General features: G+C 36.9%; 1 protein-coding gene and 1 long non-coding RNA gene across 4 annotated transcripts; both read right to left on the bottom strand.

Annotated features, from left to right (window-relative positions):
• Positions 1–596: 596 nt before the first annotated feature.
• On the bottom strand, positions 597–26,869 carry TCEA1 (transcription elongation factor A1). 3 transcript variants are annotated; one of them, XM_042029007.1, is made up of 10 exons: positions 26,596–26,869; positions 20,874–20,936; positions 16,348–16,453; positions 8,420–8,507; positions 7,240–7,385; positions 5,345–5,401; positions 4,365–4,519; positions 2,969–3,115; positions 1,973–2,044; positions 597–908 (listed from the first exon to the last, which is right to left on the bottom strand). In XM_042029007.1, the coding sequence occupies exons 1-10, from the start codon at positions 26,662–26,664 to the stop codon at positions 900–902; spliced, it is 912 nt and encodes a 303-aa protein (XP_041884941.1). In that variant the 5' UTR covers positions 26,665–26,869; the 3' UTR covers positions 597–899. The 3 variants fall into 3 exon arrangements, with proteins under 3 accessions (XP_041884941.1, XP_041884940.1, XP_041884939.1); XM_042029006.1 differs by having other exon boundaries at positions 7,240–7,388; positions 26,596–26,702; XM_042029005.1 differs by lacking the exon at positions 597–908 and having other exon boundaries at positions 1,958–2,044; positions 7,240–7,388; positions 26,596–26,702.
• LOC121665114 lies at positions 21,873–26,483 on the bottom strand. The gene is made up of 2 exons (XR_006016229.1): positions 23,505–26,483; positions 21,873–22,742 (listed from the first exon to the last, which is right to left on the bottom strand). It is a non-coding gene; the product is annotated as an uncharacterized LOC121665114 (long non-coding RNA).

Genomic DNA, 26,869 nt, shown 5'->3' with positions numbered 1-26,869 from the left:
GCATTACCTCCCCAGTCAGTTTAATGTAATGAATTGGTTAGCTGGTGTTATTAGGATAGCCTACAACACAATGCTTTTGCTTTTTTACAAAGTCTAAACCCAAGCTGGTTGTCAAGCACATTAAGCAAGACAGAACACTCAAATCAGATTTAACCAACTATTTTAAGACATTCTTAGAAATAATGCCTACTGATAGAATGTAAAATACATGCTTTGGGCAATAAAATATATTGCATTGATCAAAGCTGGTTACATAAACAAGCTTAACCAACCATTGCAAAAGAGGTCGTCATATCCACTAATAAATATTCAAACCCCATGAGTGCAAATTTAGCCCGAGTCCAGGAAGAGCACATACAAACTAGAGAGTTAACTAAATTGTGTTTTAGTTAACAACTGAGTTTAATGTTATGAGGAACTTATATACCTTTTTTGCTTGCAAAGCTAGTCAGCACAGCAGAGAGAAACAAATTTCATTTTCACATCCGAGCAAATGTGGAGAGGCAAAATACACACAGGAGGAGCGTGTATATTTCAGACCACAAAAAGCACAGTACATTATTCACATAGTTAGAAAAAACCAAGACAATTACCCAAATGTTTAACTGGTAAAAGTTTAATGTCAACTTACTTATAAAAATGAAAAAATATTTTAGAATTCACCATACAATTGAGCAACCTGGCCCTACTGACTACCAGCTATAGGAAGGCATTTAAGGAAATGATGGTTGTGTCAAAACAAAGGCTAACTTGAGGCATGTATGCTGCTTTGAAATAAAAAGAAAAGAAAAACCAAAAAACCCTCCCATTTGCAGGAAGCTAGATGCTTAGCCTAGTTTTTAAAGCTAATTACAAAATCCTCTTTCATACTGGTCCAGATGTCTTGACAATTTCTTCTTTTAACAGAACTGTCAAAAGAAAAGAATTTTTTATGAGATCTTCATACAGCTTAGTTCTAAATCTTTGCAAGAAGATACAGAAATATAACACCACACTTAGGATATGGAAATTACTAGTTAAAGCATTTGCTTATATTGTAACCATTCCTTCAGGCATCTGTATATAGACACTTCCCTAACTGCCACCTTACAGAAAGTTTTAAGGACAAACAGACTTTTCCAGGTACTACAAACAATTCCATCAAACAATTTCTAAGCTTTATACATTATCTAGATATCTCGGAGCACATATTTGAACAATATTCAGCAATAAGCTATGTAAACCAAGATGCATAAAATATTTTTTTTATGTGGCACTCTTAATGTATACTGTGGCATGGCCCTGCAGAGCTGCAGCATTCTTAACACAGAAAAATAATAGAATGAGGTTATCATGCTTCCTGCTGCATGCAATCACATCTTAAACTGTAAATTTTACAAGCCTTCATTTCAGTGTTTCTCCGTTTTACTGAACTACCAGTGTTTCTCAGAAGCTTTATACATTCCTATTTCCCGAACTTAAAAAAAAGATTCAATCAAGTTATCACTGCCCTACACTTATCCTGGCACTGGAATACAGCAGCAGTCATCTCTCTTTTTTATTGCTTCTTCTTTTCAGAATAGCAAAAACCAGAAAAAACAGTAACAGAAGGGCTAAAAAAGGCCCACTACACTCACCAAAGAAGAGATTAAAACCAGTTAAAAGAACTTTGGGTGAAGAAAGAGAAAACACTGTGACTAGCTTGTCACCACTTCATATGGCAAAGCAGTATTGTAACTAAATGTCACAAGGACTAAGTCCTACTTCTCTCCCCCTTTGTCACCAACCTATTTGAGAGATCTCACACCTTCAGTCAAAAATACATTTCTAATTTAAAGCAATTTTGCCATCTCAACATGTAATACCATTAATGGGTTAAGAAATAACTAAAAGTCAACAGAAAGTGATTTGTCACATTTACTGCAAACCAAAATTAACCACAGAGTCTGGCTGCCTGCTATCAAATGTGCGGAGCAGTCTAACACAGTCTTACCTTCCATCTGTTTCCACATTCATTACAGACAACAAACGTTGTCATGGGTTCATCAGCACTTCGGGTTTGAACCTTTGGCAAAGGCAAGAGCCAGAGTGGAAAAGGAAAATTAGTATCTTCAACTTTTGTTAGTGTGTGTTCAATGTAACTGTTTCAACCAAAGTTTAACATTAAGGAAACAAATTCACATAAAACTACAAGTTAACTTTATGTATCAACTGAAACTGGGCTTTTTGCCTTGCTATAAAGCCATTATAAACTTAGGTTTTGAGAGATTTAGTAGCACTAAAATACCAACTTCTGCATGGAGCTGTGCACATATTCCTAGGAACAGATTCTGCACTAAAACTACAATGTTCAGTACAGCTTCACATACCTTTACTGATTCAAAGGCTTAAAAGTCTCATGACTGAAAAACAGCTTGCTATTTAAAGCATCTGATAAACAATAGAAAATATAAATGCAGCTGATCCTATGATGAAAATTACCTTCCCTGAAGCACTGTTAAGCAAATTAAAGCCCCCTTTCTGCAGTTGTAGGAATGACTATAGATCAGGGTCTAGAGTTAGTCAAATGGTACATTCAATATATTTAAAAATGTGCATGTGTATATACATATGTATTATTTTCTGCTATTTAGTCCCTCTGTAGAACAAAGTTTACACACATTAAAACCATTATCTCTCCTCCACATAAAACCTTTATGAATAAGATGTATTAAGAAGAATTAGCAAAAATTCAGCATTGCAAAGAAACTGAAGTTTCAGTCTGTACTGATACTCAGCTTGGATCTACATAAAGTTTTTGGCAAATAAATACAACAAACTTGCTTTACATAAGCACAACTAAGTAGATCCAGCTATCTTCACATTTTGAAGTTTGTCAGCATTTTGTTAAAAGTTCATTTTGCAATTTCAATTTTTTTTCTCTGACAAGCTTTATATATAGGACTTAAGCTTCGGAAAAGGAAAACAAGGAGTCTGAATAACCACGCACCTGGGTGTATGTACAGTTCTTCTTTTTGCACTTGCCACATGTAAACAGATCAGTTTGGGTACCTCCTGTTTTAGCCATCTGGTGCTCTCTGATAGCTTCTTTGGTCAGATTTTTGCGCATTTCTTTCAGCTCATCACTTGCCATTTCCTACAAAGGACAAAGAGCAGACAGAGCTTACTAGAGAGTTTTAGCTTTAAAACAAGTTAACACTGTGTGAGCCAATACAATTTTTTATTTAGAATCCATGAACAACAACTCTGTTGAAGGGCAATGTAATTCTACACATTTTTAATTTTACAAGACTTAAGCTGGGATATTTCACAGCACAGAAGCTACAAAAAGTTTAAAATGTTCTCTTTTTTAACACAGGGAAAAACAAGTTACAACGTCAAACATCTAGAAACATTTCTATGCAAATGCACTTCTGAAGTTCAGAAATGTAAGAGAGACAAGGTAGAGGACTTAAAAGTCCTCCAGAGAGGCAAAAAAGATCCTCTCCCTAGGTTAGATCCTAGGATAATTGTTTCATTGACCCACATAGGATTTATCATGGGAAAAGATTTGCATTATTTTGACAACTTCCATATTTGTACCGATAAATACAGTACAGCAATAATTTACCATGTGTAACCAGAAATCATACACACTTAGTTTCTATAAAGAGTTCAGAATCACCCATTTTCTTTTTCATTTAACATAGTTTTAGTGCACAAGATCTCCACAATGTCTAGAAATCAAGTGTACACAGCAAAACCAATTTGTTACCTTTTTTTCAGTACAGTTTTATTCAACACCCCATGTAGATGTGGAATGCCAATCTTGTATCAATGCTGTTTCACTTCAGAAGTAATCTTAACACTAAGGGGGTTTTAGTCATTAACATTTTAATCCAAAACTTTAATCAAACAAAGAATGGGCACTGGACAGGACAAAATATATGCTTGTGCATATGTATATAAATATGTAGAACAAAGAAAATCAAAATACATACTGAAGGTACAATTTACTTTTTTTTACACATTCTTTCACCAGCCTCTATTTAAAAAAACAACCAACCAAAAAAACCCACCACAGCTTTCTTTTGCAATAAAGTTAGCCATGATTTTCATTAGTTGACCATAGCTTTAATTTCCTTCAGTCTCCAAGACACTCCTTTAATACCTCATCTGAGGGGAAAGAATCCAACACACAGAAGCAGAACTACAAAACTGAAATGATGTTTAACTACGCTTTAATTTTTCTCTCCCATAAAATCTAATTTTTCATTTGACTTTACAAAAAAGGCACAGTCTTTTGGAAGTATGGGCAGCTTACACAAATTACTTTTATAGCTAATAAATACAGGCCAGGATGTAAGTCCAATAAGGAAAGAGTTCAAGACCTGTGCTTTACTTACCTCTGCTGTCATTTTGGCAAACTTGTCAGGAGGAATGTTTCCACATAATACGTTTTTCCTTAGGTTAGGGTTCTTTGCATCCTTGAGATTCGCTATCCTACTTCGTACCCTATTTTTGTATTTCATATCAGTGTTTTTTAATTCTTGAAAAATAGGTGCTTTGTATTAAGGAACAAAACATGGATAAGTAAAATAGAGTAACACATTAACAAGTAAAACAGAGCACTAGAAAAGATTCATTTTGGGGGGCAATTTCTAAACCAATGTACTTCACTGTCCATCAAGTCCTCCCCCCACCCCAACCAACAGCTCCTGTTCAACACAGCAGAATTCACAACCTTCTGAACCCTAATCACAGCTTAGTACATGGTCAGTGAAATATGAATTTTTGGGTAGTAGGATCTCAACTGAAATTAATTCATTTCTGAGAATTAATTCATTTCTGAACCAAATATTCAAACAATGACAGCTCACTAACACAATTTTTTTGTTAAAAAAAAGAAGCCCAAACCTCTGTTCCAGAACCATTCAAACACTGCTACCAGAACTACCCTTTTGAAAACTGTGAATTCACTTAGAAATAAACTTGTAGAAAATCAAATAAAGACATTAGAAAATGATTAAGAAGCCTGTTAACTGTTAACAAGGAAGGATTTTTAAATAGCATAGAAGAGCCCAGAATTTTATGTAAGAATGCTTCAGTAAGATATAATATTGCTGCTGCAAGGAAAACATATTGAGCCGAAAAGAACCCACACGCACTCACCTACACGCATTCCTACATATTTTAAGGCAAATCATTTAGGTTGGGCTGTTTTTTTAAACACTAAATTTATACTGATACTGATGTATCGAACACAGTTTACCATTTTTGTTTTACATGAAATATAAAAACACTCAATAGTTAATTCATTTGAAAATTATCTGCGTTTTTTAAAAACACTCTTGGGTAGAGCACACAGATATACAACAAAGGATATCTTCTTCAATCTGGGAACCCAGCTCTTCTTCATCAGCACCAATAGCAATGTAATCATCTGATGAAAACAAATAATAAAATACTAGCACCTGGCACTCTGTGTTCTATATCCCTGAGATCCCTATAGTTTCAGAACTCTGAAACTCAGAAAATTATAAAACACCTGCAGTGAGTTTTCTTTTTGTATAGGTAATTCTAATTTACTGCATACTTATCCTTTCAAAATTTATTACTTGGAAGAACAAAATTAAGTGAAAGGAAGCAGAACAGAAGTTCAAAAGAGTTAAAAACCTTTAAAAACCAAAAAAGTTCTGACACCTAGTTGTAAACACAAGTAGAAATAAAAAACCATTACTACAGAAAGCTTTGAATATTCCAATAGGTTTGGCATCTCTCCCATCTCCACAGCCTGCGCATAGAACAGACTATTATGAAAAGGAAACATTTTATATTGTGTTTAATCAATTGTTTTAGTCCACACAATACAAGAATAAGCAAATAAATATTCTGCATGCAGGGAAAAGAAAGATTTAATTAGAAACATAGTAATTAAGTAACAAACTGTCTTACTAGATTTTTTAAAATGCAAAACAGAGATGTGTCACGAAACACATAAATTAGAAGAAATAGACCACAGCAGTCTTGAAGACAATGCAACACTTGAACTAAAATGTCTCAAGATAACTGTTTACTGTTTCTGACCAAAATGCTGCCTCACAAAGACATCTGCCTTTCCAAGACTGCTTAAGAACAAATTACATACAGTGCTTGCCTCCTCATTTCAACATGGGTGTACTTCAGTGAGTAATCCAAACATCATTCCTCCTTCAATCTCATACCAAAGGCCATAAAACAAGAAAATAACCTTATTTTTTTAACTCACGGGTCATCAGTTTACATGTGCTATAGAAAGCAACATAGCAAAAAAGGTTCTTGGAAAACTAGCTAAAATTAAGACTACATAGAATTATGAATACTAAGATGCTCTATGTGACTGTCTGGTCCCAAAAGAAGTCTGTGAACTACATATCCAGATGATCACAAATTCATGGTCTTCAGTCAGCTTTGCTTATTGTCTATACCTGAATTTATATGAATTAAAAGAAAGAATAAAAGAATGAAGGGAGTAAACACGGATGATTCCGAAGTCTACTGACACTGGGCCAAGTTACACTAAGCTAAGAACAGAGAAACAGGAGCTGGGTCACAATTTTGATAGAAGAGAAGGACACACCAGAAAAAAATCAGGCAATTCTGCAAAGTGCAGCTTTCAGTTTGCTCCTTATCTAGCATATCATTCAATTTGTCATTTTAAAGACACCCAAGTGTGCATGAGAGAGAAAAAGAAAAAAACCCGCAACAGTCAAGGAATTTACAGATACCCAAAAGGCACGAAGTTAAGAGCAATGCAAGACTCTCTTATTGCAAGTATCTTGATGAAACATCAAGAATAAATCACAACAGTAAGGCAGCTTCAAAATCCGAAGGTCGCCAGGACCTCTGGTGTAAGAAAGGCAGTCTTGTATATAGTCACACCCCCTCAGTCAAAAAGACTGAGACAAAAAAAAAATAGCAGCCTCTACAAAAATATTTAAATAAAACTTTAAAGAGGCAATAGCCTTCCTGAAAAGAAGATCCCCGGTTGGCAAGCTATCAGATGAACTGAGCCACAAAATGTCCTGAATCATCAGCAACGAAGATGCATTTTGAAACATTCCCATGCTGTCAAGGCTACTCATTACTGGCACCTTGGGTGAACTGGTTTATGGGTCTACACACGCAAATGGACACAAACAGGGTTTATTCTACCCTACGGGGCAGGAGAAAATGTAGAGTGGAAAAGACAGAAAGAAGAAGGAAATATTTAAACTTGAAAATATAGTCTACAAAGCTCACCTCCTGTTCTGAGAGCTGCAGAGAGCATTTCTCTACATTTCACTCGTACAGAGTCTGAAGTGCTTGGAGCCCGGGGAAAGGAAGGGATGAAAGAATTTGAAGGAGCACTACCCTCCTCCTTCCTGCTGCTGGAATTGCTACTTGAACTGCTAAAAAAAGGCAAAATGAAAACCAATATTAATGTTTTTTCCCCCTTCTTCAAAGAACTTTGTTTCTGGGCAAAATACAGGTCTTTTGCTATATCCATTTGATGGTATTCCAAAATAAGAACACAGGCCACCTTTTTAAAGCTATTTATAGCTTTAGAGTCAATACAATTTTAAAGTGTCTTTAGACTATTCACCAGGGTATTCCATACAATAGAGACACAGCAGGTATTTCATTCCATTATGTGGCACATAAGCCTTAATTCTCAGTTCTTTACATTGACATGAAATCTTTTTTTTCCTCCCACGGAACTTTACTTTAAAAAACAGTGACGATACATCACACCAACATTCACTCTGCAGCGAATGCCTTGCATTCAATCTGCTTACTGTATTGAAGGGGTGCCATGGGCACAAAAAACCCCCCACAATTTACCTAGTTTTGCAAACTGTAAACCAAGTTTTCAGCTTCCATCAGGACATATAGTTAGAGGTTAAATTTCAATTTTAAAATGGCTGCTGAAAAGAGATCCCTAAACTCAGACATGTATAGAAGAAGTGGGCTTGCAAATACTCTTTTGTAAATGTTCTTCAGCTCCTGCAGTGACATTAATGTAGACTTCTTTTTCTGGTAACATATTTTGTGTTTACAAAAAAGAGTGCAGAATGTTTATTAAACATAAAAGCTAACACACTAAAGAAGCATATGCAATTACCACAAAGCAGAGACTGAAAGTTGTTTTACAGTTCTCAAAGCTGGGTGCTAGTACTGAGACAGGACAGAGTATTTGACAGACCCAACGGATGGAATAAACAATAAACTTGTCTGGCCATATCTTGACCTATGTCTTTCTTTTTTTTCTATGTCAACAATAGCATGGTTTACTTCCCTAATAACACACTCTTTCTTGTACAACTCTGTCTTTCAGAAAAGAACATGGAAGCTGTCTCTAATGTGACAAATTTGGACCAAATAGTTTAAAGTTAATTTATACTGACTGAGATTATTTGCACAGCCATTAATAATTAAGCACCTTTCTTCTCTGGCTTCAGGGCTGTTTTGTGAGGAAGATGCAGGCTCCTTTTTCTTTTCTTCAGAATCTTTATCAGTTGAAGGTCCATCTGGAAATACAAAACATGAGAAACTCTCTTCTACCCAGAAATAGTAACTGATTTAAAGCAGTGGTAAAATACCATGATTTCTCCTGAACCAGTTGGAAATGCTATCAGCTCCCACTCTCTGCTTTGACCTTCTCTTGCAGTACAACATTCCACTTCCCAACACCCTCCCAACACAGGAAATGGAAAACATGACAACATTTCAGATCCTTCAAGTCAAGTCCAGCATCTGCTTAAACTGGCAGTGAAGACATGACAGAAACACAGACTTTTACGATTTATTTTTTCGAACACTCCTGCATTAGGTAGGCAGTAACTCCTTAGGTATTGCATCAAGTCTCTGGAGTTTGTCTTCCATGCTTTATATATGTAAGTTCCTACTACATACATCCATTCTTATTAATTATATTGTGAAAATACCATGGTAGGCAAAATAGAAAGTCATTTTCATATTTTTGAAGGAGTTTTCTAGACACACAGACAGTATTTTCTGTGATAGCTCTTAAATTATTTGTCTCAGTGTCTAAATATATTTGAATCTGCCATTCAACATACAGGTTATGTTTCACAATGATTTTATAAAGAATAAAGACAAAAGTCTTTATGGAAAAGAGCAATCACAACATTTAACTCTAGCATAGCAAGAATGGATACACCCTTCTATTGTAAAGAGGATTTCAGAGTGGCTAAATTGAGTGCCTGCTTTGATTTGCTCTCTAGAAAGGCTGGCTTTCTACTGCCTACAGAGAAAGCCTTGTGAGACTGGCATCACTGATTGACAGATTTTGTGAATTCCTATTTCCAAGTCCTTATAAAGCTGCTATTAAACTTCTAAATTTGTAGACACTGTATTATCAGAATAAGCATATATTACAAACTTTAAAATTAATCAAAAACAGAACAAGAAAAGGAGGGAAATCCGTTAAGGCTCAGTCTTGCCAACAAAGATGTCCTGAACTAAGCGTGTAAATCCCTGTTGAAATATCTAAAAGTATCCTTAATTCCAGAGGAAGCCCATCTCTGTGCTTCTCAGAGGAACTTGGTGGTATGTAACAGACAAATTCAGGTTTCTTCAAACTCGAGCTTTTTAATTTTATTTTTATAGAGTAGAAAATAACTGTACTGGCTTTCTCTTTATAGGAACAATAAACTGAACATGATTTTGATACTTTCCTTAACCTGTGAGTTAAGGAATTTATCCAATCAAATATCACTTTATTAAAAAATCTTAGCAGAGACACCAGTACTGGATCAGACTAAGCACCCATCTACTATTCTGTCTCCAGCTGTATCTATAAAGAGATGCACACAAAATAGTATAGGAACCAGAAAAGCACAAAAAGATAATTCTCCAGATTACTCCCCCAGCCTTCAAGGGCTCACTTATTGTTGCAATGTTGTATTAAATCCTTGAAAAATTTCTTCATTTAAGGTAAAAAAGATAATTAAACACAGATGATGCATTTAGGCTGATTGTCTTCAATAAGCTGAAGATGTTATTCAAAAATATTCCTAACAAAGACAGCAATTTAACAACTTTTGATTATAAAAAGTAATTTCACTAAGAAAGCAAACAAGCCTATAAACTGAATGGATCACACAAGTTCTTTGCTATGACAACTGAAGTGCACTAAGAGAAAGAAAACAACTCCCATTTTTAACATGCATACTCACTCTCTCTATGGCAACAACTGATTACATGATATAATCTTTAAAGATGTTCTAAATATGCATGCAATCTCTTTTACCTTCCCAGTGTTTTAAGTACATGATCATTTTTGTCAGAGGCTTTAAGACAAACCAGTAGATCAAACAGGTATCTTGGGGTACAGCTCAAGTCCTGCAAAGCAGGAGCTCTGCTTCAGCCCATTTACCTACACATTTTTCTGGCACACATGTTTTCAAATTCAGGTCTGACCTATGTATCTCCTGCTTATTTTGCACCATACACACCACAGTGGTTATAGCTGGCACCCAGTTTTCTTTTATCAAACACTTCCATTCAGCCCAGCACCACTTCTCCAAGGGCAGGCACCTGAGAACACCTGCCAATACCCCAGTGGATTCTTTCCCTTATGGAGGACAGGGCATACACAAGGCACAGAGGTAAAAGCACAGCTCCTCCTATAGCTGCAGACCAGTCCATGCAAGGATGTCTCAAACCAAGGTCAGACTTGAGCAGCTGAGACTGGACATCTTCAGCAAGTATGTCTTCAAAACTATAGTTTCTTTAATCACTTAAGAGTTTATAGATGTTTTTGCTTAATCTAGTTTCAGAAAGCTGAAAATAAAGTTAATAGCATCCTGAGTGTTTAAGTTGCTTTTATGGATCATAAATTGGAAAGCACTAGAAGAGGTGCTTTCCATCTTTAGACTCAAACATTAATAAAGATAACTTGTTATATTGAAATACGGTATTGACAAAAGAACAGAGTGCAATTAACAGCCTGCTAGACAGCATTTCACCTATCCTCTGGGGAAAGAAAAATTATCCTTGACAAATTAAAAGTCCCTACTAATTACCTTATTTTACATTCAATGGCCAGACTCTAATAGAAAGGAAGAATGACATCTAATGGGAACTATGAACGACCACAGAAATTCTAACAAAATAAGGTGGAAAAAAAATGGCCCTTCTGTGAAATGTCTTTAAAAATTCCAATGTGGTTCACCTCAGGAAGTCTACAGAACATTATAAATATTTATATAATATAAATTACAAGTTGTGCAGTTCCTTTTTCAACTCCATACAGCTATTCAAACTTACCGATTTTTTCTTCAGAAACAAATGGAAATTGTCACCAGTTTTAGGATTGAAAACTGTAACTTCACAGTTTTAGCTACTGCATCTTCAGGAGACCATAAAATAAAATCTCAAAGTTTTGGTTTTTTAATAAGAGAAGCTAATTCATATTAAGACTTCTTCTTTAAAATACAAAGAATATGCTAGTAACAAGAATAGACTATTAGCCATTGGAGTAAGACATTCAAAGTTTAACAACTGCACTGCAGTTTCTACCTGGAACTTGCAATTAATTTGAAAGATACTTGAAGCTTCTCCAGTGAAAACTCTCCAGGGTCAAACATGATATAACAGTATCTAACTGTATCTAACTTTGTTATCTAATCAAAAATTTTAATGTATACAGCCAGATAACATAACTAATCTGAATGTTAGAAGCCATTAACAGCTTTCTCCTAGATTTTTCTAACTAGGTTACAAGACAACACTAGACATTGCTTGTAGCAACAACTTGCTAGTAACAAGAAAAAAATTAGAAGATATAAAGATGTAATGTTATTAATTTATAAATCTAATTTTAAATTAAGAAAATTTTAAAGTAAATTTTTTTTCAGAAACGGTAATGAGAGGTGACTAGTTATTACCTGGAATCATATGAAAATTTAATTTAGCAGGATATCATGTGTTACCTACTCATGAATCACCACCAGAACCTGGAAAGTTTTCTGAGTATTCAGCTTAAAAAAGTTAAAAGAAAGAGATAAGACAACAGGTATCAAATGACATAGTTACTAATTTAACAACAACCTTAATATTTAATAATTATTTAGGCTCCATTTTCCTGACTTTGACCAAATAATCTTGAGATACACAAGCAACTACACTTGTCAGCAATTCCTCTACAAGATGTAGTAAGGCATGAAGGTAAGATCAGTAAAGTTTCTTTCCAGTAGCAGCACTGGGAGGAGGAATATCTAAAATCCCTAAATAAACAACAGAATTATGAACTGTTTACTATTTTTAAAGGTTTTTTTTATCATCAGTGACAAAAGACCATGACACAAGGACTTATTCACTATATATGTTTTTCTCTTACATGGTATAATTTATCATGTGTTATCTCTCCACTGATTAGCTTAACAAATTATAGACCTACTAACAGTACATGAACAGTTCCAAATATACACTTGACAGGAGGTGATTTCCACAGCTCATATTTGATATGAAAATGAAACTACTGAAATTGGTTTTGCACTTGATTCTGCTTGACGTCTTATCAAGACATGTACTTTTCTTATCAATAGTAAATAATATTTTTGAACGCTATTAGACTCTAATTTAAGAACTTGTTTTGCCAGGAACACTTTTTTTTTTGAGCAAAGCCAGTAGGTTTTGAGATATCCTTGAACAACTTCACCTTGTGACAGCATTAACGTACCTGTAAGATAGTCCTAGACTGACTGTACCTGCTTGCTCCAGGAGAATAAAACCCAGATTCAAAATAATGAAGAATTTTGTGAGCAAAGTAATCTGAGTAAAATACTTCTGTGATGCCTGACTGGTATTATTAACGCTTAAACATTCTTTTAAAATAAAATTACTCAGGCATGCCCTTCTTTGAAATAGGAATTTCAAAATGTTTGTGGCCTCACTTTTAGTTTTCAATACTAGCAACAGATTATCACTTAATGTTAAGAATATTGCGTTGTGATTCTGCATTTTTAGTTCAGTATATAAAGTTACTGGAGGAAAGTTTACTTAGAGGTCTGGACATTCTTTTTCGCTGTATACTCTTCAGTTCTGCAAGTAATTATTTGTTATGAGGGTTATATTCCTTAAGGAATTTTTGTTACTTTTCTAATGTAAGAAACACTCCTGACAACCTAAATAAGTATGCATAGATTCATTATCTGCACAGCATACTCTGTATATTCAGCTACTTGGCAAAACAATTATTTGTAAATTCCATGTTATAACTGAACAGCATTTTACTCTGAGAGCTGAATTTAGCTCGTTGTGCAAATTGTGACCATCTCTGCTGTGTGCTTTGACTTTCAGAAAGTATCTGAAGGGGCCTTGCACTGTGGCTCACCCAGTGAGTCACTTCAGACAATGGTCACAAGCCCCTCTGCTGCACAGCTTCCGACCCCTCCAAAAAAACATTGGTAACCTGGCAAGACTCAAGTCAAGCCACAAAGATCTGGTGCTTCACAACTCACTTTGATTTGTTCTCATGTTTCCCATGCATTCCTAAAAACTAAACTCTGATAGCATTGAACTGAAACATTACATGCAGCCTGAACAGTCAACAATTCTTGCCTAAATCAAAATGTCATTTATAAAAATAACTCACAAAGACTTCAGAGCTCTGAGTACAATGCTTGGTACGATTAACAGCTGTCCGCTTCTGCTGTCATCTTTGCTCCATACCACTTTACATGCACTATAAACAGCATAATCGAAACTGATTTCTCAAGCAGCTCAACATACGGTATTTCGTATTCTTCCGAGAAAGTCAAAACTAATGACAAAACAGAATAAGAGTACTTTGTAAGATTCCCACCCATACTTATACCCTATCTTTCACAGCTATGAAACTTTACATTCTGATGAATTTCTGAGCAGTGATAAAAGAGGCAAAACATTTGCCTTACTATGCTTTATTATCAGATCTACATTGCAACCAATGAAAATGTAACTACCTAAGTTTTGAATGTAAGCAGTACTGTATTTTCAGGAATAATTTGATTTTATGTAGTAAGTGCATTACTACAACTATACTAGAGCTGGCACAATAATGCACACACAATAATATCTGTCCTGTAACAAAAATTAGCACATGAATGAAGGTCACATACCCACTGCCTCAAGAAGAATTCAGTTCTGATAAATGCCAAATATTTCTTATTTGCTTTCCAGCTCCTCACATGTTTGACTTTACCTCATGCAAGAAACCTTAGGTAGAGTCTCCCAGCTGTGTTAAAACAATCTGAAACTAGCAAGCTACAAAAGGGGAAGGTCCACTTGCCCCAGCTGTTTGTTACTGCTACAATCCCTGTGCAGGAAACAGTAACCACAAACAGGCTGGACCAAAAAATGATAGTTGAAATTTAAGCCAGAAGAAATGAACAAAACAATTACTTTCCAACTGGCCAGTTCCCAGCTTTGGTCTTCTAGATAGCCACTCCAGCACTAGTGGTAACACAGGAGGGAGCAAAGGGCTGGAGGGAAGTCAGGACTGCTCCTTTCAGCAGCAGCCTACACCCAGATTGACCTGCCATGCCCATCAGGAACCACATTCTTACCCAGACTTCTACAGCATGAAAACCCTCCAGGAGGAGGGACACTCCCCATGTTTTACAATGCTGGAACACTTAAACACCAGTAAGCTTTAAGTAACAACATATTAAGACAATTTTGACTGACTTAAGGTACTCAAGTGCTAAAAAAATGAGGTAATTATTTTTAGTATCTCAACAAACAAATGGCAAATCCTTTGGTCAAAGCACAGCAATAATCAGGCAGATCTCCCACTCCCCAAAGAGAGCAGCATCTGAGCACACTCCCAAACGCTGAGAATTCTGTTGGAAATGAGAGTATCTTCTCTACTATGTTGTCTAAGCTAAGTTGCAGTATTAAAAATTTGAACTTCCAAGAAATAAAAAATTAACTCTCACCAAATATTGAGAGGGTTTTGTTTTTAGAACTTAGACTAATAACTTCTAATAACTTGAGAGCTAAATCACTCAATCCAGCAGCTACTTTTGGAAGTCTTTAGAGTAACTGATGCTAATATGCAAGTCAATTTCTCCACTTACGTATCTTACCACATTTATGTCCTGATATAATAAAGTTGGACTTCTGCATTTAAGTTAAAAAATAAAAAGTATATTATTTTTACTATTTACCACTTAATTCTGATCAGATCCTACATTAATATCCTTTATATGCATTTACTTTTATTGTAAAGGTCATTATGAATTTAAAGGTATTTTATCAGCATGTTCAGCGTTATCTAATTTTAGCTAAACTTAATAAATTTACTAAAACTAGTATTACTAGTAGGTAGGTTAAAAGTCTTTAAGGAAACTTTAAAAAGTTTGCTGTAGGGGCTGTTGCTTCTTACTAGAACATCAAAGTTTAAAGTTCTTAAAATGCACAAACTGTCCATTTCTACAGACAGAGTATTTTCTGTATCATTTACAAGACAGTAATAAAGTATCTGATAAAATACTTCACAACTGATAAAAATGAGGCTGAATTTAAATGGTAGGGGACTCTAACACTCTCCTGGTATTTAGCACATTTTTCCAGACAGAATGGTAAATATTTAAATCATAATGTAAACTGTTTTCTATTTTAAATTTTAAGCTTCAGAACCTTAGTTTACCTAAACTTACATACAAAGAAACAAAATAGAGTGCACCACAGTATATGAACAAATGTATCTGGACACAGTTTGAGACGTAAGCGTTTTCAGATATATTAAGTATTACCAAATACCCCTGAATAAAACCCTAACAGAAAGGTTTTGTTAAGTGTATTAATTGCTTTAAGGGAAAGTAAACAAAAAGGATTAAGACACTAATTAGTAAGCTGTTTAAAATTATGAAGGTTTTAGAAAGTGCAGCTCTGTTTCTCACTACCTGTAAGTGCTAACAGATTTTAACATAATTTTTGTTGGTTTTTTCTCTTCACAAATCACTTCATAACCAAACTTCAAAGCCTCCACCCTCTCACATGAGATTTTGCAGCAGTTCTTCAGAGTACTTGTTATATTTGACAAAGAAAATAGTCAAGAAGAGGCTTGTTAGTGCTTGGTGCTACAGTACAGTCACTCCAGCTCAACTGCATGCAGTGAGACTTCAGAAATGAATCACATCAGAGCAGCTGATTTCCTACTGCCTGCCAGCCCCAATAAAATACTCTCACAGTAATGGCCAAGTGACAGCCAAAGAGTAAAACCAATTACATCAGTGTAGAAAGTTTCAACATTCACACAAGAGCACAAATATGTCCAAAGCAAGGCATGTCAAGGATGTGCATCAAGGCTACACAGAATTAAAACATGCAAGAGCAGGGACGTTTCTGTTGCCATACCTAACAGCTTCTTCCAAGACTTGATAAGAGATTTTGCTAAAGATGTAACCTCTTCATCTGTGCTTTGCTTGCGTATTGCATTCACTGACATTCCAATTCTGGTAGACTGCAAAAGAAATAGAAATATACATTATCACAAGTGACACAAAGACAATTTAACAAATGAACACATATAAATTTGTACTTTGACGTAAGTTTTTACAGGGTCTTTTTTTTTCTGGTGGGTTTGTTTTCTTTTCTCTTGAGATTATCAGAACAAAATACTGCAAGCCTTTATAAAAATTATTTTAACAACATGGACATTTTAGAAAGAAATACAACAGTATTACCATTTGTCTTCATCACAATGGTTTGGGAATGGGTGGGCAGTGATGGTGGGCACAAGGGGTAAAGACTGTATTTATACTTCGGCACTATACGATGCTCACTATCTTCTTCACTGACATCATACTCTTAGAATTCCCATTTAGTGGCTGTGGAAAAAGCTTTAATACCAGCTGGGAGCAGGCATGTTTTAGGTATCTAAAAACTCTGGCGATACTGAGATTCTTTAGAATCCTTAGCACAGAGAGTTCTGACTTCAGATAGAAGCAGAACTCTCTGTGTTTAAGATTTTTAAAAATGAGCTATCCTATCTCTGAAAAGGCCAAGGCGGTGACAAGCTTTAAGCCTTTGCCCCTACTGCCACCTACAGAGTGAATATGGGAGTAAGTTACAATCCACACCTTTCAAGACTCAGAAGATGGGGATATAAATTTAGCTCAACAGTAACGTTTTCAAAGATTTATGGCTAATGTGTTCATGCAACAAAGAGAATATTTCCACCCTTTTAGCTTCACAAGAGGAGAAAAGCATTTAACAGTATAAATAAGGATTTTATTATCATTTTGTATTTTGACTGATGACTGAATTCTTTGTTCTTAGGATGCTTAGTTTTGCTGCATTACCATTTACAGGACTCACTAAATATAAACTATTCTACTTACTTTTGCTACAGATCATCATAAATTTCCTCCTTCTTTAAAGGAAAATTTAAATCTCTGTGGCTTGCTAAAAATGGGTATGATTTGTTCCTGTTAATTACTTCTTACAACCCAAACAACACTTTCTGAGGCACCATGGATGTGTTAAATACTGGAAACATACTGAAATAATCCGTAGCTATTTTAGCCAAGGAAACACATCAAATAACCTCAGGCCTGAGCATCAGCTCTAAACACATATTTTGGATTAAAGAAAACAGATGGTTACTCACCTGTTACTAAAGTGTTCCAAGATGGACTCTGTTCACTCAGATTAATGGTACTGGCCAATTCTCCTGATATTTTGAACACTTAAATCTCAAAATTATGTTCAGACAATAAAGAATAACATGTCCTTGAAAATCCATAAAATACCACATCTGGATGAGAAGAATGTATCTACCAAAAAACCCAACCCTCCATTAATACCTGGGCATAACAACAGCCTATGCTCATCAGCAAAGGGAAAACGCACAAACTCACGGACTTATTTAGCTAAGTAAAATCCAAAAACTCAAGGAAAACACGAAACTAGTTGGAAAAATTTATTTTTCTAATCACACAAGAAAGACAGTTTATGGGAACTGTCTGAACTGCCAGCTTTCTTAAAGCAGTACCTAAAAACAACTCATTTGTTTGCTTTTATAGAGCACTGGATCAGGTCTACCTGAAGAGAGGAAGTAGTGATCCACTAATTTATCTGCCTGCTAACTGACACAGATAATCACAAAAGATCAGTGTTATATTCTCAAAATGACTATGTTTTAATGACAAACCAGCTGGCAGTATTTGAAATTTCCTCAGTCTTCCTGCCTGGGGAGCTGTTCTTCTGATTGCCGTTTTTAAGTGAAAAATTCCAGTACTTTCATTCTTCCCCTTGTTAAATTCTAGAGCATTTTTCACCTGCTTTCAGAGTAAAGACAGTCAAAGACAGTGTAAGACAGCTGTTTTCATCCCTGAAGCATTGAAGCTTTGGCCAGCAGCCCTCAGTAGGTGTGAGCAGCAGCGAGCATAAGTAACCTATGACTGACCACAAAGCAGAGCATATGGTGGCAGCAAGTCTTCTCTAAACCAGAACAAATGCAAAATGTAAGGAACATAGCTAGAGAGGAAGAGCACCCACTGAAGCAAGCAGAGGTGCTACCAACTTTAAACTGTGTGTGAGGATAGAGAACTGGTGAACACTCAGACCAAAGCAGAGCCAAACCAACCACGGAAGAATAACCACCTCTGGGTTCCCAGGTCTCCACAGCTTGCCAGTGAACTGCCCTGAAATCATTAACAAGGGCTGCACATCACAGCCTAGTTCTGCACATGTGTGTGTAATTTCCTGTAAAACCTGTTTGTTAAAATAAAGCCTGACTCACTCACTGTTTGGCTGTGCACTAACCACAATTAGCACGAGGGACACGATGCCTTTAATGCTGTGAAGCTGCTAAACAGATTTGCAAGTCAGACCACGGGATAAATCATGTGTGAGGAAGCCTACTGGCTCCCTGCCTAGCTGAGCACGGATCAACTTACTTACATAAAACTCATTAGATCTAACACAGTGGTATTACTGCCTGTAACCACTTCAGCTTTCTGTGAAAAAAAATGTGCCAAGAAAGGCACAAGACACCAGCACGAGTCCAGACTATGATATTCACCTTCCTCTTCCACATACCTGTAAAACTAGTCAGAGGACCTTGTCATTTCAGGCTGAAGTAGCAGTGATGTTACAAGAAAAATCATCGCTTCTCTTATTACACAGGAGTAAGAGAGCTAGCAAAGCTTTTCTCAATGTAGCAAGCTTTCGAAACTTCTTAAAAAAGGGTATGGAAGTATGCTGTTCACTTGTGTCCTGCATTTCATCAATTCAAACACATTTGTCAGAATTCTTGATCTAGGTAAAGGAAGATAGTGCTTCCACTTCCTCATGACCATTACCTTTCTTGACATTGGCACACTAATGATCCACTGCCAGACCAATGCGTATGATTACTTCACATTTCAACACTTGCTCAGAGTCCTCCACTGCTTAAGCAAATTTGGGATGCCAACAAAGAAAGTTTATGTCAGACTTTATATATTTATCAAACTCTCAAGAAAAAAAAAAGTAAAATTGAGTCCAAGTATGTTGCTAAATGCAATCTTATGCAGTGGAACTGTTTTGAATACAGCAATGGATATTTATTAAAAACTTCCTAATTAAGGTACAGTCAATGCCCTATGAAAGAATATCCCAAAGTACTTGAATTTCCAGAGCACTTGCAGAGAGATTCTTAATTCCAAAGGTAAAAGAACATTATTACACTTAGTGCAAAATGTAATTTGCATTAAGACCTGCACAAAGAAACTCCACAGAATCAGGTTAACGGAGGGGTTTTCTGGGTTTTGTTCTTGTTTTGTGGGGGATATTTTTTCTGTGGGGTTTTGAGTTTGTTTTCTTTTAAAAGAAGAAGGTCATACATAGAGGACAAAGTCAGAGTTGTATCAGCATTCATGCATGAAAGTGACACCTTAAAATTTCTATTTTCTGTCAGAAATAGGATTAGTAATAACTTATTAAGTACATTCTGCAAATATATAGGATGCGTGAATCAAGAATGTCATTGCTTCTGACACTTTTAAGATTTGAACTTTATAGGTAATTCTTTATCTGTGACCATTAATGCCCCTTAGAAAAGTTACTTTTCAGTCTTCTCCAATTTAAGTGGCTACCACAGCAAATCAGGTCTCAGATTTAACTCTGCCATTTGAAAATTTTCATGGATAGGGAATATCTGGTTACTTTGGAACAAGAGTGGCTCACTGATCAATTACATGACAAGCTCTGAAACTTGACATGTAAGGAAAATTGACCAAGTTTAATTTTTGAAAGAATTTACAAATAATATAGGAAATATTGTTAGAGATGCAAATCTAAGCAACATTAGTGTGAGTATCCATGCAACTGGGAAAGACTGTACCACTCCATCACTCCAGCCCAGGAGAGTAAAAGTGGAGTATAATTATCTTAAGAAATACCCTACTCAGTGTGGGGGGAGAGGACATGCAGAGTGTGTGTCAAATACAACTTGCCTAAAAGGCATCAACTATGTTTCTCCTCACTTACAATGCAAAACCAGAACTAACTTCATTAAAAAAAATGGCATCAGCTGTAGTCAGGTGCATTTTCCTTCAGGAGGAAGGAAACACACATTTGTGTTAGAGTAAAAATGTAAGATTCTATGTACAGTAAATTTGTAAGCAGCTCTTCTCCTCTGTCCATGACAAAATTCACTACTCTCAATCAGAAAGATAAGCTTTAAGAGTTTGCAACTGGAAGAAAATACTTAAGTGCCCTAAATCAGGCACTCACTTCAAGTGAGACTAGACTGCCATATAACAGAAACAATGCTTCCAAGGACTTTCAACCTAGAAATCTACTTTAATAGTGCAACCTTCTTTCACATCTGCTGGCTCCACCTTCATCATTATGGAGCTAACATTTGCAACATAACAACAGTAAGAAAATCATACCTGTAACAACTCAAGGGTCATGGGAATATTCTTAAGCTCCTTCAACAAATCAAGAGCTCCAGCCTAAAAGAAAGAAAGAAAATAAAAAAGTCAACTTAGTAGGATTCAGGAATTTCAAATATAATATCAACAACATAATCTTATCTGCCTTCAGTGTCACACACTGGGTTCAAACCATCAGTTCTCAATTTACCCACAGAACTAGATCAAGGAATGTTCCACTTCACAATCTCTAAGCATTTACAGGCCTTAACTTGGAAATCAAAGTATTCACTCAAAGACTAGGGAAGTTTTACCCCATGTAACTCAAATGACAGTCAAAGTGTTCTGTCAAATACTACTTAACCAACACATATCTTCAAGGGTACTTCACTTAACAGCATCAGAAACAATCCAGACAACAGCAACAATTTTCAGTTCAGACCAAGCACAACAGTTTTAGGACAAGAACTTGGAGCTGAGAAGCTCCGCAGAGTCATTGCATCAATGATGCACACATATATATAAAACATACATAGACATCATTCTTAACTGTATTTGTGGTGATGTGGTAAAGCCACACATCATGGGTTTTTCTTTTTCCCCTGCTAGGACTGTTAGGAAAGGTACTAACTAATTCTGTGTTAGCAGCTTTCTAGATAGATGAGTCAAGTTCAGAGACTGTACTATTAGGCATTAACAAAGTCTATACCCAGCTACTCTAACAACTCATTCCTTAGCAATGTAGGCCTTACTTAAAAGTTTTCATACATGTGAGCTGTGTAATTCTCTTTAACCTCTCCAACCTTGATGATTTACCAACTCTACTTCAGCAAAGCTCTGCACCAGCCACTTCTGACTGTGCACGTGGGCTGTAAGACTACATAAATCCCCAAAAGGCTGAGATGATCTGGCCGTTATCCAAGTGCACATGGTGCTGAACCTGGAAGCTATGAACAGAAGGGAGGCAACAACTGCCTGTGCATCCAAGAGGCCATTCTATTCAGGCTCAGTTCATTACCTTCCCGCCTTTTTATTTTCTTTTTTTTTTTTTTTTTTAAATTCATGAGGTTTGGAAATAAATCCCACAAAATTTCCATCTTGCATATCTGTGGAATTTGATTCCTTTTTCTTTCCTTACCTCTCAACTCATCCTATTTTATTTTGCATTTTGCTTGCTTTTCAAATTCTCCCTAATTAACTTCTAATATGACACCTGTTGCAAGGAAACTTCAAATATTCTGCGACATCTGCAGTCTTACAATTTAACCACTAAAGATAAAATAACCACCAGGAGGTTGAGAAAAATGAAAGTGGAACTTTGGAGTCACATCCAAAAACCCTCAGCTCTGGACACCTTCAAATGTTTGCTACAACCTTTGTTTTTCAAACACTTCTGACTCAAAGAAGCCTCCAAACCCAAACATTTCACCAAATCCCACCTTACACAAATTCAATTAATATATAAAGCTAAAGTTTTACTATTTTGCCATGATAGCAAAAGCCTCATTTAACTTTTATTCATGATATATAAAACTTCTCCAGTCTTAACCACACAATTTTAGCAGGAATGATGCAAGACTGAGAAATGTCACAATGTTTTCAGGTGCTAAATTGAGTTGGCATACTAAACCATATTTTTCTCTCAACAGCCATAAATGTGGTTTCTTCTGTGCAAACACAGATCCAAATAAAGCAAGTTAATTATCTTCACTGCTACAAAACAAAATCAAATTCAAGAAAATTTTCTTAGCCAAAACAAAACTAATGACAGAAGCCAATGTGCCATTTTTAAAAATATAATCTGATAAGACTTACCTCCACACCAATTAAGTTATTAGCAAACTGTACACAGCATGTAATTTCAAAATAAACACAGCTTACTGTAGTCTGCAAATTCAACACAAAAATAATACTGTAATGCAAAGTAGCACTCCCTTCATCTCATCTTAGAAATACAGTCTAGTCAAAATTCCTTTGCCTGTTATATCCCTTCTCAACCGTACATGTGAAAACAAATTTATTATTCCAGAAGTAAATGTTTTCCAATACTAGTAACTTGATACATAGGTTAACGGACCATGCAACAATTAAAAAAAAAATATAACAGAAAGAAAAAAAAATTTTAAAAACAACCAAAAAACCCCCCCACAAACAAAACAAAACCCAAAATAAACAAAACAAAGAAACAAACAAAAACAAAAAAAAAAAACCAAACCAAACCTAACCAAAAAACAACAGTTTAACAGATGTTATCTAGATTTTGTGCTGGTTTCTGTACAAATTACCAAAATTTATAATGCACTAATCCTTTCTAAGCCTTCATACTTCTCTAATCAATTATAGTGTGTACCTAGAATTAGATGCTTTAAAATTAAATTTAAATTGGTTTTAAACTCATACCAACTAAACAGTTTTTCATAACCACTTTTCTTAGCATAAAGTCAAATGCTCTCTGTATCTCAAAATCAGTGTGGAAGTTGCACAGTACAACCTGTAATTACTTTTATTCTTAATGGAAGACTTCTGTGCTCAAAAAACACCCCCAACCATTAAGACTACTGTTAGAAATCTTTTAAAGGCATTTCTATAATTTTATACAAAATGAAAGGCAATGCCCCATTCTCCTAGGCTGGTTGGCTTCCAATTTACCTTGTCACTTAAATTAGCAGAAGTCAGCTTCATACAGATTCAGTAGATTACTCCTCTCAGCTTCTTTCTGTTGGTCAGATCACAACACCACAGAATGGTATTCTACAGTCGTATTTTAAAGCTGTGCTTCAGGCAGTAGAAAATGGAGTACATTTTTGAAGACAGCAGAGCTATCCAGATATAATTCTGTTCTACTTAAAGGACTATAGATTTAATAACACAGATAATTTTATTTTCTTCTCTAAACTTACTCAGGCATTCTTGATTTTTTTAATCCATGGGTGCAGCCTTAGTTTTCATACCTACTCATTACAGCAGCTTAATGAAAGTAAGGTGTGCTTACGACAAAAGCTCAAAGGAAGGCACTACAGGTTTTAATCCACTCACAGTTCTGAAGGAGAAGTAATACCTATTTTAGTTTGAAGCAACAGCAGAAATATGTCTCCCACAGTGCATGAAATACTAAATCATATTATTTCCTCCTTCAAAACAGAAGAACCGCATATATCATTTCACTAAAGTAGTTACAAAATTTGCACAGCTACAATTAAATCCTTAGTCAAAGCAAATCACCAAGAGACTGACTCAGAAAGAGTGTCTGCATGGCCTGCCCTTTCAACTCATCAAAAGAAACACCACAGAGTGCTTTGCCACAAGCCAGAGTCGCCTTTTGTATGAGAGATGAAACATTTCTTGTCATTTGACTCTTGACAGCTTCAGAGTGAGCAAGTATCAAAGCTTTTTTTTCCTTTATTATTGATGCGTTTCATCAAATCATTCTCATTCAAAGACACAGACCAAGTACCTGTTCTTGATGAGTAAAAATGGAGAAAGGAACACAAGAGGTTGTCAAGAGCATCGTTATTCAGTGGGTACTTGTGTAAGAATGCATTTCTAATTCTTCTTCATCTTTGTGAGACAATAAAGTACCTCTTCATAGAGACTGCCTCAATAATTTTGCTAAAGTTAGCATTTTAACTGCAGAGCAGACTTGGGTAGGAAATCACTTTGTGCAATTAAAGAAATATCTTGTAAACAACAAAGACTAGTAAGAAAAACACAGAGACATCTCCTGGTTTAAATACCATTGTACCTCCTCTCCTTTGATACAGGTAAGAGTTTTTATCATGCTACACACATGTGCCTTGGACAAACTGTCAGACTTCCACTCTTGGCCACAGTGGCAGCTCATTGAGAAGACATCAAACCAACAACAGAGCCACTTGTGTGTAGTAAGGAGCTGGAGTGAAGGAGCTCTGTTTCAACACAGTGCAAAAGCCCAACTGCCTCTGGTGGTCCCATGCTCTCACTCCTCGGATGGAGGTGAAAATGAAGGTCCAGCACTGGCTCCAGCCAGGCACAGCCTGGCCCAGCTGTGCCTGCTGTGCTCAGCCACCAGACCTATGCTGACCCCAAAGAAGTCACTGCTCCCCAGAGCTCTGAAAGTTAATTAGGTTATACATGCTAGAGTGTGAATACATGTTCTCACCTGCTGTTAGGAATTTTATCCAAACTTCTAAGCCTCTCAGATCACAGAGAAATACCCTGTGGTCACCTGCAGCATCCCTGATATTGCTACTCCCCAGGATCAACAGTCGTTCTCATGTTATCTGAGAGCTGTCATTCTTTTTAAAACTGAGCTGGCTGCCCTTTGTCATTCCCATGACCATAATATTTAAGCATTTCAATCAGTAAGTTTTCACCCTTTCAACACCTTGTAGGAAAGAGCCTACTTCAGTTTTAGAGAAAGTGAGAAACCAAATGCTTTTGTGCTTAAAAGCACAGAGAACAGAAATAAAAACAAAGACAAAAAATATGGAATTAAGGAATGCTGGTCATAAAACTCTTTCCTCCAGACGAGGTTCCTGCTGCCACAAGTATCATTCGAGAGTTCAAACCTCAAGAACTGAAGCATGGCTTGTGTGTACTTGCAATGAATTTGTTTGTATTCTGAACTAAACAAATTTCATTGGTTTAATAAAATCAGTATTTCTAGAAATATGTAAATATTATTAATAATGCTCTTTATACTGCCCAGTGATAAGCAATAACAAAAATACTTTATCTATAAAGTGGAATTCCATAGTGCTGAGTTCTGAACTATCACTGTTAATGTACCATCATAACATATAGAAAAAAACCCCTTAACTTTATGTATATAATAGTACCTTGCAGGAAGAACAATCACAAATGCAAGCACAAATTTCCAGAGAATAGCAATGTGCCCACCTGATAAAGAAGTACTAAACAGAGTTCACAATTTACTTGCATGCTGTTTTATGCATAACCATGATCAGTTATCTGGCTGTTGCTCTACATTCTGATTTTACTTACTTTGATGTGTTTGTAGGCATCGTATAAATACCATATGTTATCTGAGCTCTGTATGAAGGGCATACACGACAAGAACACTTGAGCTAAGCTAACTGAATCCTACCTAACTGAGACACAATTTATTCTCCAGATTAATAAACACAATTAAAAATGTTGCAGGTAAAGAAAAAAAAAAAAAAAGAAGGAAAAAAAGCTCACATTCCCCATCTGTTCGTGAAGTTTACCCACTCAACTCTGGCCCTGCCGCAGCTGGGTTTGGGCTCTTCACTCATATCTTAGTTTTTACATCCCACCTAAAACTCTAGCTTTCGGGCCTAGAAGCGTCAACGCCCCATGCACAGGGGACCATCTCCGCAGGCACTCTCCTCGGGGGCAGGCTTTCCCCCACAGCCCCGAGCAAGGCCAACGCCGCGGTTCCAGCGAGCAGGAAGCGGAGCGCGCAGCCGCTCCCAGCCAGGGCCGGTGTCCGGGCGGGAACCTCCTCTCGGCCGAATGCTCTAGAGCGGGGGCGGCGGGGCCGCTCCGCCGGGGAGCAGACCCGGCTGCCGGCCCCCCTGCTCTAGCGGCGGGGCAGGGGGAGGCGCCGCAGCCCCGCGGGGCGGCGAGGGAAGCGCCGAGGCCGCCGGGCAGAGCGGAGAAACGCGGCGGCGGGAAGGGACAGGCCCCGCGCCCGCTGGAAGGAGGGAGCGCAGGGCCGGCCGGGGCCCGCGGCACCGCCGCCGATCCGCCTCCCGCCCCGTCCCGTCCCGGCGCTCACCGCGTTCTTCTTCTGCACCATCTTGTCCATCTTCTTGGCGATGCGGATGATCTCGTCCTCCGTGGCCATGGCGGCGGCGGCCCGGGCGGCGCCAGGCAGCGCGCGTCGAGCGCCGGCCGCGGGAGCCAGGCAGCGCTGCCGCACGCCGAGAGCAGGGGCGGGGCTGCGGCCGTTCTGGCAGCGCGCTCCCCCCGAAAAAGCCCCAAACCCAGCAAAAGTACAGTCAGGTGTATGACTTCTGACAACCTTCGCTGGGCACTGCACCAAGTCTGAG

Source organism: Corvus kubaryi, unplaced genomic scaffold, assembly GCF_017639235.1.
Source record: "Corvus kubaryi isolate FWS band 111438036 unplaced genomic scaffold, C.kubaryi_AGA036_p1.0 37312, whole genome shotgun sequence".
Taxonomy (NCBI): Eukaryota; Metazoa; Chordata; class Aves; order Passeriformes; family Corvidae; genus Corvus; species Corvus kubaryi.
This window is presented reverse-complemented; position numbering and strand designations above follow the sequence as displayed.

What these genes read in the sequence shown, in the direction of transcription:
- TCEA1 (XM_042029005.1), bottom strand. Translation starts at nt 26,664, where the DNA reads ATGGCCACGGAGGACGAGATCATCCGCATCGCCAAGAAGATGGACAAG. An exon ending in TGGTGCAGAAGAAGAACGCG is followed by an intron (nt 20,937 to 26,595) that starts GTGAGCGCCGGG and finishes TCTTTCTTTTAG; the next exon opens with GCTGGAGCTCTTGATTTGTT. An exon ending in GGGTTCCCAGATTGAAGAAG is followed by an intron (nt 4,520 to 5,344) that starts ATATCCTTTGTT and finishes AATACAAAGCAC; the next exon opens with CTATTTTTCAAGAATTAAAA.